Raw genomic sequence first — 21,141 nt, forward strand, 5'->3', positions numbered from 1 at the left:
CTCGTTTCGTGTCTTAGGGCATCAATGTGTACTTACATTTACGAGTCATTAAATAATGTTTAATTTTGACTGCTCTTTGAGGAGGACCCCCTTCACCTCCATTGTATGACTGACAGACAACAACGGTTTTACCTAAAATTATCAAAATTGAAGATACTGTGGAAACAAAGACACCTACATCTTGGATGCACTGGAGGTAAGCTAAAACATATCAAAAATTAATTTCAAAGTGAACTATCCCTTTAATGGCCCCTCCACAATAGCATTCAATTACCAAAGAGCCTTAGAGATCTATGAAAAGCCCAGAAAAATTAAGTGCTCACAGATTGGGTGTGGCCTTTGCCATTAAGATAAATCTTTTTGAATCTTTTAAAATCTAAGATCTTTTTCTGGGTTGTGCAGTTTCATCCATTTCATATCTTATAGCTAAAATTTAACACAAAAGAAAAACGTGAATAATCCTGTCAAAAATTATAAAAACTAAGGTTTCTGTTTGTGACCAGTTCAAGGTACGTGCTGCAATAATCATGCCTTGAATCTGTTGATGGCATGTCATTTTTATGTCTCAAAATGTACATTTCTATCCACAAAACTTGCCAGAAGTCATGGTTTAAGGGGTTATTTTAAAATAAGTTATTCCGGAGGTGCATGCCCCCGGACCCCCCGCGCGCAGCTTGGTAACAACCTCCGGCACGTAACAGCACCGCTGCTGGAAAGATTTCTAGGAGAAACACTGCATCCCTACTGCAATTAATCTTTGTTTAATGTATACAGTGAAGATTATTCCTTAAAGTTACAAAAGGTATTCAGTCAAGAGCAGTGAGTGATTTCTTTGTCTTTTGTTGTTTGATTAACAACAACAAAAAAGACAGAAGCAGGAATATTAGGCTGCTATCAGTTTAAGACCTAATGCATGGATCCTAGTAGATCTAGTGCCCCCTAATAGTAGACTAAATGTTAGTCGATGAGAAGAGGCATGGTTAGTTGCAGAACAAAAAACTCCACAGGAAATGACAGTTTCGCAGTGACAGATCATTAACATGGCTGGTCCATGTGATATGTCAGGCAGAAAATCTGAAGTGTGGGAATATTTCGAGAAGGTAAAGAATGACCATAAAAAGATGACGTGCGACCCCATACATCACATATAACATGCAAGTAGAAGCCTAACATTAGCCACTTTACATGGCTGCGTGTAGGGCTGAAACGATTCATCGAGTTACTCGATTAACTCGATTACAAAAATTCCTCGAGGCAAAAACTCTGCCTCGAAGCCTCGTTAAATTCCTATGACGCGCACTATACGCGCAGCGATCTATACTATAGCGCGTGATACATTTTGAATTTAGTTGGCGCGATGGCGGAGAGTAAAGATGACCATAAACGGCAGAGAATGTCTAAAGTTTGGGATCATTACATACTTAAAAAGGAAGAGAACAAGGTGCACCTGGCAAAGTAGACCTGGCATACCACAACAGCACGACTTCAATGATTCAGCATCTGAACCGAAAACATCCACTCCATGCAGTTTCACCAAGCGTCACTGAAACAAGGTAAACTAATGGTGTTCACACCGAACGCGGATAGAGCGTCAAATACGCGTCTAGTTACGCGTCTAGTTAGACGCTTGAACATTCGCTCAAGTTCAAATTTTTCAACTTGCGCGGAAGACGTTCGCGGCAAACGCGTAGCCCAGTTGAAAAAAAAATTGCCCGGCGCGAATGATGCGTCTATTCGCGTCTTTGCATTGACTTTGTATGTAATATACTCACGCAAATAATTCAATTTGCGTTCGGTGTGAACACACCATAAGCCTATGATACATTGATGTTCGCTGATTTTAATCCCATACTGTATTTGTAGCGATGTCGTGATGCGGTTTGACTAGATATGATGTTTAGCTTTGATGTTTTTAAGTAGTAAACGTATTCGCGTTTAATTGCAAGAGAGTATAGCCTAAAAAAAGAACCCCTTCACACGCACGCACGCTCGTCTCTCTCACGCGCCAGTCAGACCAATTGCGGTAATGGATCACATATGCTTAAACTTTTATGTAGCCACACAACAATAATTTCAGCATGCATTCACTGTATACACCGCGACGTGATGGAGGAACAAATATTGTATTGCAGTCTTTGCGAGACCTTGTTTGTATGTCACGTCTTCCAAATAGTTACAGACAACAACAAAAAATGAAATTCCCCAGCCTGCTTCTCCAAATCCACTCGTACTTTTGGGGAAGACATTTTAATCGGCTACCAAAGTAATTGAGCATAGAACATTGTTGGCACTTGGCACTTACTAAAAGGGTAAAAATTGCAATAAATAGGCTTAGCTTTGGAGCCAAATGTTGGAGTTGGAATAAAAACCAGTTGTTGTTTTTTACTAAATAAAAGCCAAATGCTTGATCATTTTACAGCCACATCATTTGTGTTATGCAATATTTGTTTTGGTTGTTTAAAAACACCCAAAAAATGTTTTATCCGATTACTCGATTAATCGATCAAGTACTCGATTAATTGATTACAAAAAGAATCGATAGCTGCAGCCCTAGCTGTTTGCTCTATTGTAAATGTTTTTATCTAAATGTGGTTTAATATTAGGCACATATTCAAGTGTTCATGTGGAGTATGGAAGCTAGTACCGCGCTTACTGCAAGACACTTAACTAGGGGTGTGCCGGTTTCAGAATTGGTGATGAGTGTCGGTTATGAAGTGAGTCAAATGTGACGGTTCGTAACATAACCGCCGTCGGGGGAGGGGGCGGGGCGTTGCGACGTCCGTCTGTTATAGGACAACTTAGTTTGAATAAACGAGCAGACACTGATTAGCTACTTGCTCTACGTTTATTTAAAATTAACAGCAAGACAACTAGCAGTGAATGTGTTTTCCTTTAAATGAATCACACACAGTAAACAAATCCTTAACAAAAAAAAAAACAGGCCTATTCTGCTGGGTGCGGTGATGCGGTGGTGATGTGTTCATGTAACATGTAAGGGTGGCGCTGCCAATAAAGCACCTAAAAGCTGTCACAAAGAACCGGCAAAAGTAATTATGAATATGTAAAATACAGCAAGGAGATATTTTAAATGTTTATTAATAAACAAGTGTTTTCTTTGTCAGTGTCAGCCAAAGATGAAGTTGACGATGCCGACTCGCGATCTTCGCAGTAGTGAACGCGCCAGAGAGAAATGCACATTTTATACGGATTGTATAAGTAGAGAGCAGTCTGTAGTCTGTTTTCTTTCGTTTTGAATTGTTCTGTTTAAAAGTAGACATGTCTATGACTGAGGCAAGTAGGCTACCTTATACGCCGAGTTTCGGTTAATTTATGAGACGAGCTCCAGTTCACGCGCCGGCACCTCTGTTTCGTGATTTTCTATCGTCTGCTATATTTACTTCTTATTTATTAAATCCAGGCAATTGGTTGATGAAACATTTATTAAAATTAAGATACAATTAATACAAAACGAAATTCACTTTAAAGAAAGGTTTTGTGCTTTCTGTTTGATGTCACTGTGAAAAGTTAATGCTTTCAGAGCGGTCACGTCCGTAACGGAGAACTGTCACGTCCGTAACATTGTTTTTTTTTCCTCATAAATGCGAACATGAAAAATTAAATTTTATGTTCTGTGGAGACTACAGTTAGGCATCTCATAATTTTTATTCTGAATACGTAACAACGGTACATGTATTCCGTTACTCCCCAACACTGATACCTTATTTGCAAGATATTTTAATAACACGGTTTTGGCGGTTATAGAGTTCTAATGAAGGTGTTCAACTATAACCGTCGGTCTCACGGTTACCGGTATATAATAACCGTCACACCCCTACACTTAACTTAAATTCTAGCTCCACGCCATCAGCAATTTAATCATCCCATTATGATTACATTGCCTATATGATTAACAATCCACCCTCCCCCCCAGCGCTACAAAATCAGGTGCTGGTGCCACCATCTGTAGAACTTATTGGCACCAGTGCCACTGCTCTCAAATGTTAGTCTGGAGCCCTAGACAATATATCACACAACAAAAAGTGGTTATAGTGACTACATAGCTGCAGGAGTAGACGGCTTCAGTAATTGTAAATGTGACCCAAAGAGAACAAAAAAAAAAAAAATCACAGAAACTTTTCAAATTACTGATTTGATCTGATAATCTGTGTGGATTCATTTATTCATTCAACCAACATGCAATTGTAAATAAATGGTGGAAAATTATGGATGGAACAATATATATATATATATATATATATATATATATATATATATATATATATATATATATATATATATATATATATATATATATATATATATATATATTTCTATTATATAGAATTACATTAAAGCTGCATTCCGTAGTTTTTCCTCTTTGTCGCCATCTCTGTTCGAAATCTGCAATAGCAGTTATTCGTGGAATTATCAACTTTACGTTGGTTGTGCCTTGGCACGGCACGGATGAATCCAGTAATTTGAGAATGTGTAGCTGTCAGTCACCGCGCTGGTGTGGATACGGTCATTCGGAATCACAGATTCTACTTTTTGAAAGTATGACCAACAAGAATTTTCACCGGAAAATGTCAGCTGAACAAGTACAGTACCAGTAAACACTTTTGTTCTGACCAACTAAGGGGAAAAAAGCATTGCAGTAAATTGCGCTGATTAAATCTAACGATCGCTTATCATATCACGTGCAAATTATACTTTGTTCTCAAATTAAGAGATCCACCGATATATCGGCCGGCCGATTAATCTGGCCTATATTTGCAGTTTTTACATGTATCTGCCATTGTATTTAGGGAGCTGCAAATAGCTAAGTTGTAGGCTATCCGTATGCATACAGTAGCTGTTATGAACACTGGTCATAGGATTAAGTAATGCCGACGTTGTTCCGAGGTATTTGTGGGAGTTTTATTCAGCGACTACCTGGCTGAGGTTTGGACGCGTGTGGTGTGTGTCTCTCCCTGAGCTGGGCGGAGTTGCCATCGCAGTGATATCAGAGCTTTAATGATGAGATATATGTTTTATACTTAGTTGAATATTAATTCGGGTTAACGTTTATCATGTACCAGACATAAGTGCACCATGAGGCGGCAGTGGCTCAGTGGTTCATGTGGGTTGTCTACAAACCGGAAGGTTGGTGGTTCAATCCTCGGTTTCACCTGACCAAGTGTCGAGGTGTCCATGAGCAAGACACCTAACCCCAGCTGCTCCCGACGAGCTGGATGGCGCCTTGCATGCCTGTCGCCCGTCGGTGTATGAATGAGTGAGTGAATGTGAGGCAAATTGTAAAGCGCTTTGGTGGCCATTGGGTCTGTGAAAGCGCTATATAAATGCAGTCCATTTACCATTTACCATGAATGCCTTCTGTTTAGAGCCGTTTGCTGACGTTATCATTATCAATCCAGTTCAATGGTGGTTGAGTTTCAGTCAGCGTCAGCTACCAATTAGAAGTGTGTGTGTGTGTGTGTGTGTGTGTGTGTGTGTGTGTGTGTGTGTGTGTGTGTGTGTGTGTGTGTGTGTGTGTGTGTGTGTGTGTGTCACACTCAGTGGGCACAATTTCCTTATATTCTTAGAAAAGCCATTTGCTCTACAAGAGATTAAGTTAAGTGCACTAAAACTTAGGCCTAAGCATCAAATGACTAGGTTGGAAATCGTTGGTTACTTTTAAAAAATCTAGTACAGTGTGCACTTTATTATGCTGCTTGCTTGTTGCTACTGTGTGCAATAGTGTATTTTATTTATGCTTAAATATTTTCAGAATTTATTTTCAGAATTTTAATTATGCTTAAATATTTATTTTCAGTATTTTCAGCACTGAACTCTTTTTTTTACTTGTTCTACCCTCACCAGTTTTTACTATTTGTTAAATATAGTTTTTTCAATAAAAATTTCAATAAATGTTCCTTCTTTAAATTGAGACTTGTAACATTGATGACCCAGCCCATACAGATGACCGATACGGGCTGCCGATTTTCTTGAGCCGATACTGCTTTTGCTCCCTCAATTTACATCATTAATTTACATCATAAAAATTATGTAAATTGAGGGAGCAAAAGCAGTATCGGCTCAAGAAAATCGGCAGCCCGTATCGGTCATCGGCTAAGGCAGATGAAAAAAAAAATCGGTATCAGCACTAAAAAATCCATATCGGTCAATCCCTACTCAAATTGTTAATGTTAACAACATCAGCATTGCGTGAATACATTTAATGCCCTTCCGATATTTATCCTTGTTTTCAAATGGTCCCAGTGGCAGTCTCTTTTTTTTCTGTAGCCACTCCGAAGTCTTTTGCCTTTTACAACGGTTGAATTTCCAGTTGTCACTGGTGATTGTCCCTTGAACCTTTCTAGATCCGCCATCAAATTGATAAGTTTAATTATATCAAGTGCTGTGAGAAAAGGCTATAAATCTCCACCTCCTCCAAAATCCTCACACGCAATATAGCCTACTAGCCGAGACTCCTTTATGTGTACAGATGTGACGTAATGACTCAATATAGCCTACTAGCCGAGACTCCTTTATGTGTACAGATGTGACGTAATGACGCAAAGACATGCTCGAATTTCCCGCAGAAATCCACCAGTACGACTGGAATTAAAAACATTATTACAAGCTTAACGTTTTGAATCGAGCTAAGGCAAGCAGATAGTTTTGAACACTGGCTGGTTATGTACTTGCTCAAAATTATTTTGGATAATTTTTAACCCCAAAAAAAGTTACGGACTGCAGCTTTAATATTTTTATTTCTATAATTCAGAAGGTATGTTTAGAGGAAGCAACAATTTTGATCCACTTAGTGTCTGACAGATGTGCACCTGTGTAATGGTGCACATTTGGGACCGTCCTGCTAAGTTCACGATCTCTGCAATTTATAGGCTCTGATGCCCATAGACTTTTAAGGCAGAAAATTAAAGAAAAAAAAAGAAAAACAAATGTAATAGAAGACCCTTAAACAACCCTCTTACAAGACTGCTAAATAAAAATGAAAAGTCAGTAATGCTTCACAATAAGGTCCCATTAGGTAACATTAGTTAATGCATTCACTAACATTAACATTGAGCAATAGATTTGTTACAGTATTATTTATTAATCTTGGTTACCATTAGTGAATAAAAATACAACTGTTCAATGTAAGTTCATATTTGCTCAGGTCCATTAATTATCATCAACATATACAACTTGTTATTTTTCACATTTACGAATACAATATTAAAATCAAGATTTTTAAGATTAATGAATACTTTAGTTGACTTCAACTTCAAAAACTTGTAATGAAGTTAACTAATTTTAACAAATGGAACTTTACTGTAAAGTGTTTCCCAAAAAAACTTAGGCCATACCCAGTCAGCACAGATGCAACACCACCACGGGCATGTAGCAGCATCACCTGAAGATCTTGCACCTGTGTTTAGAAAAAAAGAAAGAAAGATAGAAATTAGAATAAGTACCTACATAAGTTATTTAAAATTAAATTGAATGCTGAGTAAATTGTCATGTAACAGCTGTCCTCTGAAAACACACACTAGACAAAGTACCTGCTGTTTGAGTCGCTTCATTTCTAGTGCGCGTGGGTCAACATTGAGAACAGGCTTATTTTTGATTTTACGGGCACGGTCCGCATAACGCAACGTGTTGATGGTCTCCTCAATGTTGGAGTCTGCTGGACTGACACACGCAATCATCAAGGTGTGGCTGTTACCTCCGAGGGAGTCTGGGGAAAAGGTTTGAGAAGCATTTCATTACCAACTAGCCAAATAAAATAAAATAACTGTTGGCATGCATTGGGTGAATCTCAATCAGCTCCTTTGCTCGTGAATCAGTACATGGCGTTCATGAACTCGAGCACTGGTAAGGACAATAAAGGACGCTGGCTCACTACACATTGGGACACTGATGACCATTTCCGGCGACGTGACAATGTCCTCATTGAACAACATCAATATACTGGTACTTGTAAACAACAGCAGAGCTGATGTCTTTCTGACATTACTTGTAATGATATTTAAAGTGCATTGTGATAATTTTTTTGATTGTTACATATACATGCAACATTTCAGCCATAAATAAATTATAAATGTTAGCTAGATTATGTTCATTACCTGTCTAGCGATTTATGTTTATGCCGAAATATAATAAAATAATGGTTTGCACTATACTCTCATTCCTGCGAAATAATCAAGAAACTTTACTGCCGTACCATGAGTGCAGCAGGCGTAATGATATGACGCAGCGCCTGAAAATAGGCTACCTTCCGTCAATAGAGCTGGGGACTATTTTGTCTTAATTTAACGTGTTGCGTTCATATTCTGTGCTCATCTGCTTTTCTGTAGTATGCATTATTGTGTTTACTAAGTTTGATAATATCATTCATTTCTTTTAAATCAGTCTAATGCATTAAGCCATGTTAGCGTTTCAGAACATCCACGAGGAGGCAGGTTTCGTGACATCATCGCGTACAATAGAAGTCCCATTTCATTGGCTAGGCGCCAACCAATAAAACGGCTCCTTTGAACACCCCCGCTCCCGCCCCCTTTCTCTCTCGCCACTACTGAGTTACAAGTGCACAAATCAGTTTTGCACCTCATATATCGCGAAAAGAGTAGCAAAAGTCAAGGCGCGAAATTTGAACTTGCAGTGACAGATTTGAGAAGTTGCAAGTGCCAATTTGAGGTTGTACTGCGAATTTGAATGTTAGAAGAAGTGCAAATTTGTATTACAAGTTTGTGTCTGTCGTTGTATCTTTGTGAAATGGCATTTTACACGTAGGGTTGGGTATCGGTTGGGTTTTATCCGATACCAGTACCTACTCGGTATTTTTTAAACTGTTCTGGTGCTTAAACCGTTCTTGAACTGGTTACTTAAGAAAACGAAACCGCACACAGTGTCAAAAAATAATAACATTTTATTTACAGGGCCAAACTGGACACAATATTAACTTAAATCTTTAAACAATATAAATAGAACATATGATAATAATAAAAAAATAAAAATTCACATTTACATAATATCAAATAAAACAATATTGTATCAAACAATGTAATAATACTGGAGATTAATAGAGATTACTACCAGGGTAATCTAATGTCGACATGGCTCCAGGTTACCATGTTTTGTCTGCTTGATCCAGTCATGTAGGCTAAGTTATCTGGTCGTTGTACTAGTTAAGGCAGCGCTTAGCTTGGCGGGTTAGCTATTTCGTTCCCACTGCATCTTAGCTACACAGCGTTGAGTGAACCTATGAAAGAGAACATCTCTGGATACTGGTGTAACCTATGTTCTCTGAATAGGGAACGAGACGCTGCGTTCGCTGCCAAGCTCCTCGCACTGCCGACAAGCTTCCTTTTTCGGCAGAGAAATCTGAGGAGCAGATGATGGCGCGCGCGAGCGTCGAGGCGGCGCCCGCGCCATCAGCCAACGAATTGGCGTGATTCTATATGGGATTCAGACAATCGGCACAGAGAGGGCGATCTGACGCGTAATTTTACACTGATACCCGCAAATTAGTTAAAATCTCCCGGAATCAAGAGCGAGCGAGCAAGAGTGCGCATGCGAGACAGAAGAGACTGTGCTCCAAGCCATATAGCGTGCGCAAGGCGGAGAGGGAGAGAGCGAGAGACCTTGCGCGCGTGTGCCTCATGAAGCGCATGTAAGAGAGTCAGGCACCGAAATTTTCGTTCTAATTAGGTCTGGTTACTACCGTTTACGTCGGAACCGGTTCCCTATTGGCACCGCGTTTCAGTACCCAACCCTACACATTTGTGACTGCTTGTCTGCAGCTTCAAATTCAGAATACAGGTTTGTGACTATTGTCTGCGAGTGCAAATATCAGCGTTCAAGTTCAGATTTTTATTTTACAGGTTTTCACATTGGAGCTGTGAGCGTAAATGTTCGCGTACACGTACGAATATTTATTGTACAAGTTCTCAAATTCACATCTACGTGCTCTCGAGTTTTGCTACTAATTTACCTTCATAAATGAATCTTACCCTGTAAAAGGCGTGTCAGTTTGGAGTCCCTGTATGGCACAAAGGTCCCCTTCTTGCTTTCATCACCGAGTGCACTGATCACATTCCCCAGAGACAGCAAACCACGGTTAATGCTGATTCCTGTGAGACAAATTTTATCAAGAATGTGTTTAAGGAATAGTTCCCCCAAAAGATAAAATTCTGTAATTTACTCACCGTCATATTATTCCAAACCCATGACTGACTTTCATTGAACATGGACTTTCATAAGGACTACTAGTGCTTGGAAGATAAGTATGGGTGGCAAGATACTTATATTAATGTTAGTGGAGATGGGGAGATGCAGAAACAGCTAATCCCGAAGCAAGGTGAATGCTGCTATATGCTTCAACAGCCCGTCGTCCATTATTCCTCAGTTATCTGCAGAATTATTGAAAAATAATGCACACCTGAAATTAGGGATGGCCCGATACCGATACTGGCATCGGGGATCGGGCCGATACTGTCCTAATAAACTCGTACTCATAAAAATTCGCCGATACCACGCACCGATACCACGTACATTTTGCAAAACGAAACTGGCCGCCGCGAGTGCTTTGTCGAGGTGAACTGAGGCATAGGAAAGTATAATGTCGGCGGTTTGGGCTCATTTCAAGATAAGGGGTGATGACAACAGCAAGGCAGACTGTGAGTTATGTTCAGCTAAGGTGTCGAGAGGAGGGAAAGAAAGTACATCGTTTAACACCAGCAATCTAATTAAACATCTGAAGACGCATCATAGATCTGATGGCCGAGCGCGCGCGCGGGCGGTAATGCACTCACTCTGTGTGTGCGGGTTACGGGAGAATAAAACGATTCACGGGACTCCCGCAAACTAGAAATATCTATGAATAAAACATAAAAACTAAAAGATTTTTATTCATCTCTTGCAGAAAAGCAACAAGAACAACCACAACAAAATAGAAACGATTTACAGGTCAGAGTTTCTATTCATAACATGGTTACAGCGTTGAGCGATGTAGCCAATCACAGACATGTGTTGATTTCTTGAACGCAATGGCCAATCAGAAGCATTTAAGATAGACTCCCCTCACCGCTCAAAACGGACTTTTTTGTTCAGTGCTGAATTCTGTATGCTGGCAAATCCTCTAATTATAACAAACAAAGTGTGGATATTATGAAAGATTGATTGTGCAGTCAGCTTCATTGATAATAACAGATGTGTGAGATCGCGATGAACTGTCAGCTTTTAGGATTTATTAAGGGAGCGCACTTTGCGCGCATTCAGTCATGCCAGACCATGCACGCAGTAGCCTGCTTGCTTTTATGTTAAATTAACAGTGGTTTGTGTGTTAATACATTTATTATTTTACTAATTTTTATTTATTTTTAGACTTGTTAAAACAAGCAGAGAAGAAAATAAAAACAGTCTTCTAACCTGTGTTCTAAAATAGTCGTCTTCTTTTCTGGGAGCCTATTACTTTTGCGGTAGAAATATCGGTATCGGTACTCAGTATCGGCAAGTACACAAATGTAAATACTCGTACTCGTATCGGTTTGAAAAAAAATGGTATCGGGCCATCCCTACCTGAAATGGTAATGTGACCACGATGTGAAACAGGTGTAAATAACTTTTCAATAATTCAACAGACCAGAGTCAATTATTTCACTTATACCATGGTTACCACAACTCGATTTTTCAGATGTTTTATTTCAAGACATTGGTCAGGTTTGTCGTCAAATAAAACGCTTTTGTGTTTAACTTATTTCTTACGCGTTGCATAGCGACGGCTGTAGAATGTCCACACGTGGAAATATCTAGATCGCAAACAGTCTGATTTAAGTGTAACAATTTGTTGAATGAAGATAAATAATTAGTTTAAATTCTGCTACCTAGCATATCACTCTTCTACCTCTTGTAAACCTCAGACAGGAAACATTAGGCTGAACCTTGAGTACAGGAATGTACCATCGTTGGTTGAACACAGGGAACTTGGGAGTAACCTGGCCGAGTTTCTCCAATTAAATTGGATTCCATGCATCACAAAGAAACTATACTTGATGCCAAAGATAACTAAAGTATGTTTGGTTCAGTTCATTGCTTTGGCTATCACTGTCAATCAGATTCAATCGTGCATTTAAATATAATTGTCAATCCAGAAAAGTTGCAATGTGTAGTTAGCAGCACGAAAAACGTATAGGCTATTATATACAGAAAGAGAGCAAAGATCACTCTTATAAATCACATTATAATCACTGAAGCAGTCAATTACTTCAGTAAAAAGCGAGGTAGCCTACATAAAGCTGCACTCTTACAAAAACCAAAAACTCGCATTCTCGCAAACTTGCGTTCACAAGCTCAACAGAAATATCAGTGATTGGCTACAAAGCTCATTGATGCAAAAACACATTGAAAACGATGCTCTTTACAGAGTGCTTCACACTCATGTTAGCGTTTTAAGCAGGCTATCAGCAGAAACAGGTACTGCAGAACTGCAGGAATTGTCACATTAAATGATCAAATAAATCTTTGACGGGACAAAGATTCATTTGAGGCCGCCAAAATATTTTCAATGGAGGAAAAACCCTAGTATTAATAGTAGAGCCCGACAAATTTATCGGCCGATATGAGCCGGTTGCAGATATATCTGCATTGGCGTATATGCCGCAGATATGCCACCGATATGAACTTTTTACAGAACATATAACGCAGATAAAATGCTTGTAAATTGTGTAATTACATAGTTCGTCCAGCAGAGTGCGCTCCATTGTTTGCCACTGGCGACCCATGTCACTGTAGTGACACCAGCCAACCCTTTCACTTCAGTAAGGAGGTCTCTTGTTCAGGCAGCATCAGACAAGCAGTCAAGCGGTGTCTTCACAATAGTTGGTGAGACACAATGCTATAAAGCAAATAAAAAATGTCCCCGTCTTTTACTCTCACAACGAGCTTATCATAATCATTTGCTACATTAGCTAGCTAGCCACGTTTCATACCTTGTCAGCGGGGTGGAAGCTAATGTGTGCGCAATCGCGCATCTTACACCGTGTCTACACCCATTATAATCAGTGATGTTGTCTACACTGGATGCGGTGCGACGCGAGCGACAAATCTCTGACAGTAAACTGATGCCTCGTTCTATTTATGACGTACTGACACGAAGGACAAATGCTTCGCAACGGGCGCCTTTTCGCGTCCAGTGTTGCCCATTCTGCCTATTACGCTAACGCTAATGTGCAGTCAAAGGTTTTTTTTTCAATATTATTCATGTTTACATTTCGTCCCCTTGGAATTATAAGGTTCTATCTGCGTTCTGAGCAGTTTTGAGATATTGAGCTTCAAAGTTTTTGCATTACATATAGGAAAATTTATATGGGGAACAAGTTTCTTTCAAACATGAAAATAACAGAGACCCTAAATGTATTCTAAATATAAAATATCAAAATCCTCTCAAATTTGTAAATGTTTTTTTTTTGGAATTGGTCAAACGCAGATAGAACCTTCTAATTCTAAAAAAACACTTTTCGCTTAGAATTATAAGGTTCTATCTGCCAAAACATTATTTGAACATTAAATTTAAAATTAATGTTGTAACAATGTCTCAACATGTGTTAGAAAGTAATATTTTATCCTTTCTATGACATTTATTTCATATTTTTTAGCACTTCCGTGTATTTAGGACATTTCAAATTAAGCAAGGTAGGTCTAAATATTTTGTCCGGTGCAGAATCTTAATTTCCGTTACCAATTCGGTGGGTAATTAAACACATTATTGCAGAAATTGTTACTTTAATCTTTCTTTGGTTTAGACAGAAAGCAGCTACTGTAATACATCTGAGCAGGACTTTATTCCAGCTAAAGTGGGCCAGGTGAAATGGCTTTCTCTCTATACATCAGTATGGCTGAAATAACACGCTAACGTTTTTTTTGTTGTAATTAAGACCCCATCAATGAAATTGTTAACTATTTGACCTTTAAGGCTTAAAATTGTAAAAATTAAGACATTTTAAGACTTTAAAAACTACAAGAAAATCGACATGCTTCAGCAAATTAATTCATAAAGTTTAATAATCATTGAAAAATGATTCACTGACTATATGATCACAAAAAATGTCAGACTAATTTTTTAATCACACACACACACACACGCACACAAACACTTTCACACACTCGCACACACACATTTTCACACACTCGCGCACACACACACACTTGCATGTTAAATGTTTTTTTTAAATATTCAATTTACTCACTGCATATTTGTATAATTCAGATAATAATAACTATAATAATAATAGTTATGAATAATAACCTCATTGATAATTAATAATAATAACCAATACACTATAAAGAAAATGGCCAAATTGAAGCCACTTCATAACACTACACAATTTAGTGAATATTTAATTTACTGTAAATGTATAGCATTATGCCTTTATGGGGTTTCTTTTTGTCTTCAAGGAAAAGTTGGCGACATGATATATAAAGTTGATTCTGATTGGTCCTCTTCTGTGCATTCCAAGTGCTGATTGGCTCACGCAGATAGAACCTTATAGAGCCAAGTTAGAGTTCGATTTTGTAGATAGAACCTTTTTGTTTTTTCAATAAAAAGTCCCACAATGTACACATTTTAAAAAAACACATCACATAATGTAAATAAGTTGTCACAGAATAAGAATATGTGAATAACTCAATTTTGACAAAAATGTCAGATAGAACCTTATAATTCCAAGGGGACGATTTGGAAAAACTGTTTCCTGCATAAACCTGCCCCTGTTGGATTGGCAGTAGCTTGCTTGCCCTACACAATTACCTTGTTTATTTTCTTAATACAAGTTATATAAATTGTTCTATTTGCATTTTAAAGTTATTTATAATAAGTGAAGTAAAGTTAACTGTTTAGTGCACTGATGTCAGACTCATTTTGGATAATAAAGTTTGTTAAAGGTGCTGTATGTAAGAATAACAGCAGTCCAAAATCAAAATATCAGAGACCGTTGTTTCCTTCGCCCCCTCCTCCTCAGATTCGACTCGAAAAAGGGTTGCCAGTTTGAGGACACGCAACAGGAGCAAACACAATTGACGACGAAAACCGAGGAGACTTACGCCTAAGTTAATGAGTTGATTTATCCGCGTTTTAATATGCTCTCGTTCATAGAGATTTTTAGATGGATAACGAGGCTTTTTAGGTTGTGGAATCTGCAATGTCTGACCAGTTTGTTTGCTCGTTTCCAAGGCTGCCATATGCTGCGTTTCCTGCCAACTGGCATCCCGGAGTGTCGAAATACTATCGGGTGAACTGGCAGTGGACGAGATCACACAGACCAAAACAAAACCCGACTGACAACACGGAACGTGTAAAATAACTGGCTGTTGAAGTGTTTTAGAAACGAGTATGTGAACTTAGCATGTTTCCTAAATATCTGCAAACATATGGTATTTTTATTAGAGTAAAAAGGTTCACGTCGTTATAAGCGTTTGATCACCACATTTGAGTGATCATTGCAAAAAATGTGTTTATGTATATACTGTATTCTATATACAGTACCAGTCAAAGGTTTGGACACAAGAAAGGGAAAGTGTCTCAACTTTTGACTGGTACTGTACTGTAATATGCACAAAGAATATCGGCCAATTTATTGACAGACTTTTTTTACTCCCTAATATCGGTATCAGCCCTCTAAAATCCATATCGGTCAGGCTCTAATTAATGGCCTGCTGCATTACAAAGCACAGTCCATGAAAAAGCACAAATTGAACACAATATTGGCCTTGGAAATGGATAAATTAGTTTATTGTGCTTAAGTAATTAAGGCCCTTTCACACAGTGCGTTGATCTAAGAAAATTGCCAGAGTGCCTTCTGTTTGAACGCAAACAAGTCTGGCATTGATCCCGGGATGGGGACCTAGTAACATTCCTGGGACCAGTCCCGGAAAGCTCCCTGTATGAACAAAAGGCAGGATCAATGCCGTAAAGGGCTGTGCCATAGTGATGACGCTTAAGTAAAACGGTACATAAATCACTGGCAGTGTGAATGAACCAAAATCAAACGATCCCGGGACAAATCCCAAGAGACATTAGTGTATTTTCCAGAATCTTTGTGTGAACGGGGCTTTAGTCGATTAGTCGCCAAAAAACTGCAGCCAAAAAAAAAAAAAAAAAAACATAACCAATAAATTGTTAAAATGTTTAGACGTCTCCTTCAGTTTTTTTCACGACACATTCATAATCATTACGTTTGCCATTGCGCTCTGGCAAGCTTCATGCGTCATTTTATATAGGCAATTAAAGGGTTAGTTCGCCCAAAAATAAAAATTCTGTCAGTAATTACTCAACCTCATGTTGTTCCAACCCCGTAAGACTTTCGTTGATCTTCGGAACACAAATTAAGATATTTTTTATTAAATCTGAGAGCTGTCTCACTCCTCCATAGGCTTCTATTGTAATAGAAACTTGCCGCTTCTGGGTTGTACGTCAGAACGTAGGCTCACTATTGGCCAGCATCACACACCTGACCAGCGTCGGCCAATAGGGAGCCTACGTTCTGCCGCACAACCAAGAAGCGCTGCGCTGTTACACTACGTGAACTCACACAGAGGCCCACACAGAAGAAAATTATTAGGGGTTCAAGCACTTCAGTGCTGAAACCCTATTGTTATTGTTAATTTTCCCATCATGCAACATTCTCCATGTAAAACTGATCGGGCAGGACCAGTGTTGTTTTTGGCAGCCCTTTTAGTTTTAGTCTTAGTCTTTTGGACGAAAATGCTTTTTAGTTTTAGTCACATTTTAGTCACTTAAAAGCTGAATAGTTTTAGTCAAGTTTTAGTCGACGAAAATAGAAAAGAAATAAAAGTGCCACTTTGCAATCTGTTAAAAATAGAAAAGAATAGAAATCCATTTGGCAAGACAGGTCTATTTATCCCTGCATTAGTGGCTGCAATGAGCCTGTTTTGAATTGCACAATTTCTCAAAAGTCAAGCTCAATGATCAGCTGAGATCTGTACTTTGTTTTCAGTGAAACTGAAACAGCTGAAAAGCCCATCTCACAGAGATATGATGTGGCAAAGGGAAGAAGAATACACACAGCTCTCTGCCTTTCGCCTACTTAAAAACGTGATATATTTTTTTAAATAGATAAAATAGACATAACATACTGTGTTTGATATGGGATTAAAATGATGGGTAGTGTATGGGCAGTGTATAAGATATAAACTAATGATAATTACTTTAATATTCCTTTGTTCCGATCAGAGCATGTGAGTGGAGAGCACATTTCTGAATATTCCGCCCCGCTCGCTCATTCAGCTCAGGGTCGCGCGCTCAACATAGAATGGCCTGCTGGTTCGAGAATATGTGGAATAAGAACTGCCTCTGACTAAAGTTTTTATTCTAGTCGACTAGTAGTTGTTCATTTAAGCCATTAGTGGGCAAATCGCCCCTTTATATTAATTTAATTAGCCTACTTAAATAGGCTATACGGGATATTGAGCGTTATAGCCGCACTCAAGCACACGACCGCACGCATAAAGCTTGCCACAAAGAACGATTATGATTATGAATGTGTAAAAAAATAGCAAGGAGACATTTAATTGTTTATTAATAAACTGGTGTTTTCGGTGTCACTGCAAAGATGAATTTGACGATGCGGACTCGCCATGAACGAATAAAGATAAAAAGGCATAAAACGGAAAATTTCCTCCCGTTTTGGAGGAGACCTGTCACGCCAGTGGGGCGCGCCCCACACTTTGAGAACCGCTGGATTATACTGAAACTGAAAGTATGTCCATAAATCATCTCGTCGTTTCCGACCACCAAGCCCGTTTATTGGCTTCGCCGCCATGGTCCTTTGAAGATGTGTGGCGAGTGACTAGCCGCAGCCGCAGGTGTGCAGGTGGAATCTGGTGCGCGCGCGGCATGGGTACCCAAAACAATGATAGGAAGCGGCAGCATTTCTGATACTTTTTTTTAGCTCAAAACAGACAGATTTCACGCAAAATAGGCAGAAATGACATGCATTGCGAACGTCAGACTTAGTCATTTTCGTTCCGTCTCGTCTTGTCAACGAAAACTCGAAAACGTCTCGTCATGTTTTAGTCACCTTAGAGCCATTTTTAGCTAGTCATCGTCGCGTTATCGGCATAAAAAAAAGTGCGTCAACGAAATAATTTCGTTATCGTCATCGTTGACGAAAACAACATTGGGCAGGACGAACCGTAAGTCGTAGAGACTTGAAACTATGGGGGCTGGTAGTACTCACACCGCCTACAGCCTCACCAAGGCACGCCCCGATTGGCCCATAGGTGGCGCTACAGCGGGCAAAAGTACGAAATGGCTCATAACTCCTCAACCGTCGGGCGTAGGCTCAAGTGTCTTACATCGTTGGAATCCTTGGCTCGAGCCGGACAAGATGCATGCCTCGGATTGGCTCGCCCTCAGGCTCCAATTTCGAGTAAATTGCGTTTTTGTGTAAAACCTACTTTTGCGAACTACTCCTAGGTTTTTGGCCTGATCGGAACCAAACCACTGCAGAAATATTCTCTGGAGTGTGATTGTCCATAATCATAAAAAAAATAATTAAATTTCAATTGTCGGTTGCTAAGGGGAACCAAAACGTTTGATGGCACCAGAGCCACGTTTACTAAAATGGTTATAACTTGTGAACGGAAAGAGATATTTTCGCTAAATTTGGGACACATGTTCATGAGCACAATCTGAGGTCGCATGAAAAAAATTTAGACGATTGGCCACTTGGTGGCGCTATAACATGGAAAAATATTATGACAATGGTTATAACCGCATCCAAACGTTAGTCTAATGAAAGATGGCATGCAGTGTCTTTGTCCAGGGTACCTTGATAGTCTATGAGAACATTGGTGTATCTAAAAAAACTCAGTATACGTCATCGGCAAAATGCCCTGAAGGAGCCTGAGACTTTTCAAGCCAGCGTTTTTTCACGGGAGTGACCTCCTTACACTTGCCGAGTCCAACAATACCAAACATGCCAGGTTTTGCCTTTTGGTTTTGTAACGTGTCATTTAGAGCTTAAAAAGAATTACTGTTCTCTTCGAAGACCATTAGTCTGATCGAGACAAAAAAAAAAAAAAAACACAGGCAATTTGAAAACATAAGTAAATAGCTAAACAATAATGCCCAAATGTCAAAATTATGATAGGAACTGAAAAAAAAAAATCCAATCAATATCACCGATGCATAATTTTTATGCTCTCATAAATAATAAGTGTATCAACTTCAAAACAAAATGACATATTTACAACAAATTTGAGACATGTATATGGGCACACTTTTAGGACTACTAATAAAAGTGGTGCAGATCAGGCAGGTCAAGCTGCTATAACTGTCAAAAAAAACTTATAAAAAATATCATTCCTTAGTAAATTGCCTGTATTGGCTGTAAATAGTCTTTCCTATGATCTAAGATTATTTATTTATTTATTTGGATCCCCATTAGCCAGTACAGAGGCAGAGGCTTCTCTTCCTGGGGTCCCAACAATTAAATACAAATACTACATTTAATCAAAAAAATAAAATGTTAAGTCAATTAACCTAACATTCATTCCAAATATCAAAATCAACAATTTACTATACCGTATTTTCCGCACTATAAGGCGCACTTAAAAGCCTTTAATTTTCTCAAAAACCGACAGTGCGCCTTATAATCCGGAGCGCCTTATATATGGATGGTGAACACACGTTCACCAAGACGGGGAGACAGCGCCGAGCGACTTACGCCACTATCTGCCAATGGATCGTGGATGCCTGGGCTGATATATCAGTCTCATCTGTGATCCGAGCTTTCACGAAGGCAGGAATAATCTCTTTATTCAGCCGGCTCACATACCCGTATTTACTTCCTGTTTTCGGCCGAAGTCCACAGTAGTTGATTGTCGAGTTCGCGCGCGCGATCAAACCTCCTCCGTGTGTTCAACATCTGATTCGGATGAACTATCCATTTGAGCTGATATTCTCAGAACACCACACAGCACCGTCATCGGCTGACAGTCTGAGTCTCCACTGTTGCTTAGTTACCAATGATCGCGCGCGCCCACTCGACAATCGCCTACTGTGGACTTCGACCGAAAACAGGAAGAAAATACGGGTATGTGCAGTCAGATTCACCGTGTTCACTCACATGGCTGTGCACTTGTAATGACACATTAAGGTTGTTAAGAGGCTAAAAGCAGGTTTAAAACTTGTCCCGTTTAAGTCAACAGGGTGCAAATTTTAAAAAGAGGATAACACGGTGTAGGCAACACCGGTTTTTGTCGTTGTTATCTGTAGTTGACAGCACTCCAAATTTCCTTTAACGTTTGAACAACGTTACCATGGGAGTGAACGGAGTTGTCAGAACGCTTAATGAAGTTTGACTTTATCTGACTGTTTTGTTGACATTTGTTGACATCTAGTGGATGCATAACGCAAACCCAGTCAAACGTTTGACTGCAGTATCTTATGCGCCTTATAATCCAGTGCGCCCTATATATGAAAAATGTTCTAAAATAGGTCATTCATTGAAAGTGCGCCTTATAATCCGGTGCGCCGTATAGTGCGGAAAATACGGTATATAGTGCTATTAAATGTTCCTTAAAATATTTTTTAAAACTCATTTTTCTTGTGTAGAGTGTCTCTTGTCAAAATGTGTAATATCAATGGTAAATCCTTCAATATAGTTTCATTCTTCTTTACATTATACAGTCCGATGTTTTGCAGTGGTTTTTGAAATAAAATAAAAATCCCTTTTATGCATGCCTGCTGTTAAAATAATGACTAGCACTACTATACAAAAATTGAGAGTAAAGGAAATTAGGAATTCTAGACACAGAAATATTTCTTTTAAAACAAAGCAGAGACAATCTTTCACCTGTACATTTTTTGTCTATATGCACTCGACCAAACAACTGGGCAATAATCTAAGCTAGAACCATTGTTTTAGAAATACATTTGTAACCCGGGTAACCCAGGCCACCAGTAAATGACTTGAGAGTTGGAAAAAGTTAAGAAATATAAAGAATTAAAGTGTTCTACAAAGAAACGCGATTCATCCAATCACTGATTGTGCTGCATTGACTGACAGCCCTAAGAACCAACAGTAGCGGCATATTCATTAGGCCCGCCCACAGTTTGCGCCGGTGCCGTCATCAGTC

At 39.0% G+C, this 21,141-nt stretch overlaps 1 protein-coding gene across 1 annotated transcript in view; it reads right to left on the minus strand.

Moving 5' to 3' along the window:
• The window catches only part of kif4 (kinesin family member 4), a 162,589-nt gene that overhangs the window by 101,276 nt on the left and 40,172 nt on the right, over nucleotides 1-21,141 (minus strand). Inside the window, exons 8-10 of the mRNA XM_056239100.1 lie at nucleotides 9,996-10,115; nucleotides 7,545-7,720; nucleotides 7,350-7,411 (exon numbers count right to left, since the gene is read on the minus strand). Coding sequence (XP_056095075.1) covers nucleotides 7,350-7,411; nucleotides 7,545-7,720; nucleotides 9,996-10,115 — 358 coding nt within the window. The remainder of the gene's footprint in view (nucleotides 1-7,349; nucleotides 7,412-7,544; nucleotides 7,721-9,995; nucleotides 10,116-21,141) is intronic.

The sequence above is a fragment of the Rhinichthys klamathensis genome, unplaced genomic scaffold (assembly GCF_029890125.1).
Source record: "Rhinichthys klamathensis goyatoka isolate OS25496 unplaced genomic scaffold, OSU_Roscu_1.1 h1tg000554l_1, whole genome shotgun sequence".
Taxonomy (NCBI): Eukaryota; Metazoa; Chordata; class Actinopteri; order Cypriniformes; family Leuciscidae; genus Rhinichthys; species Rhinichthys klamathensis.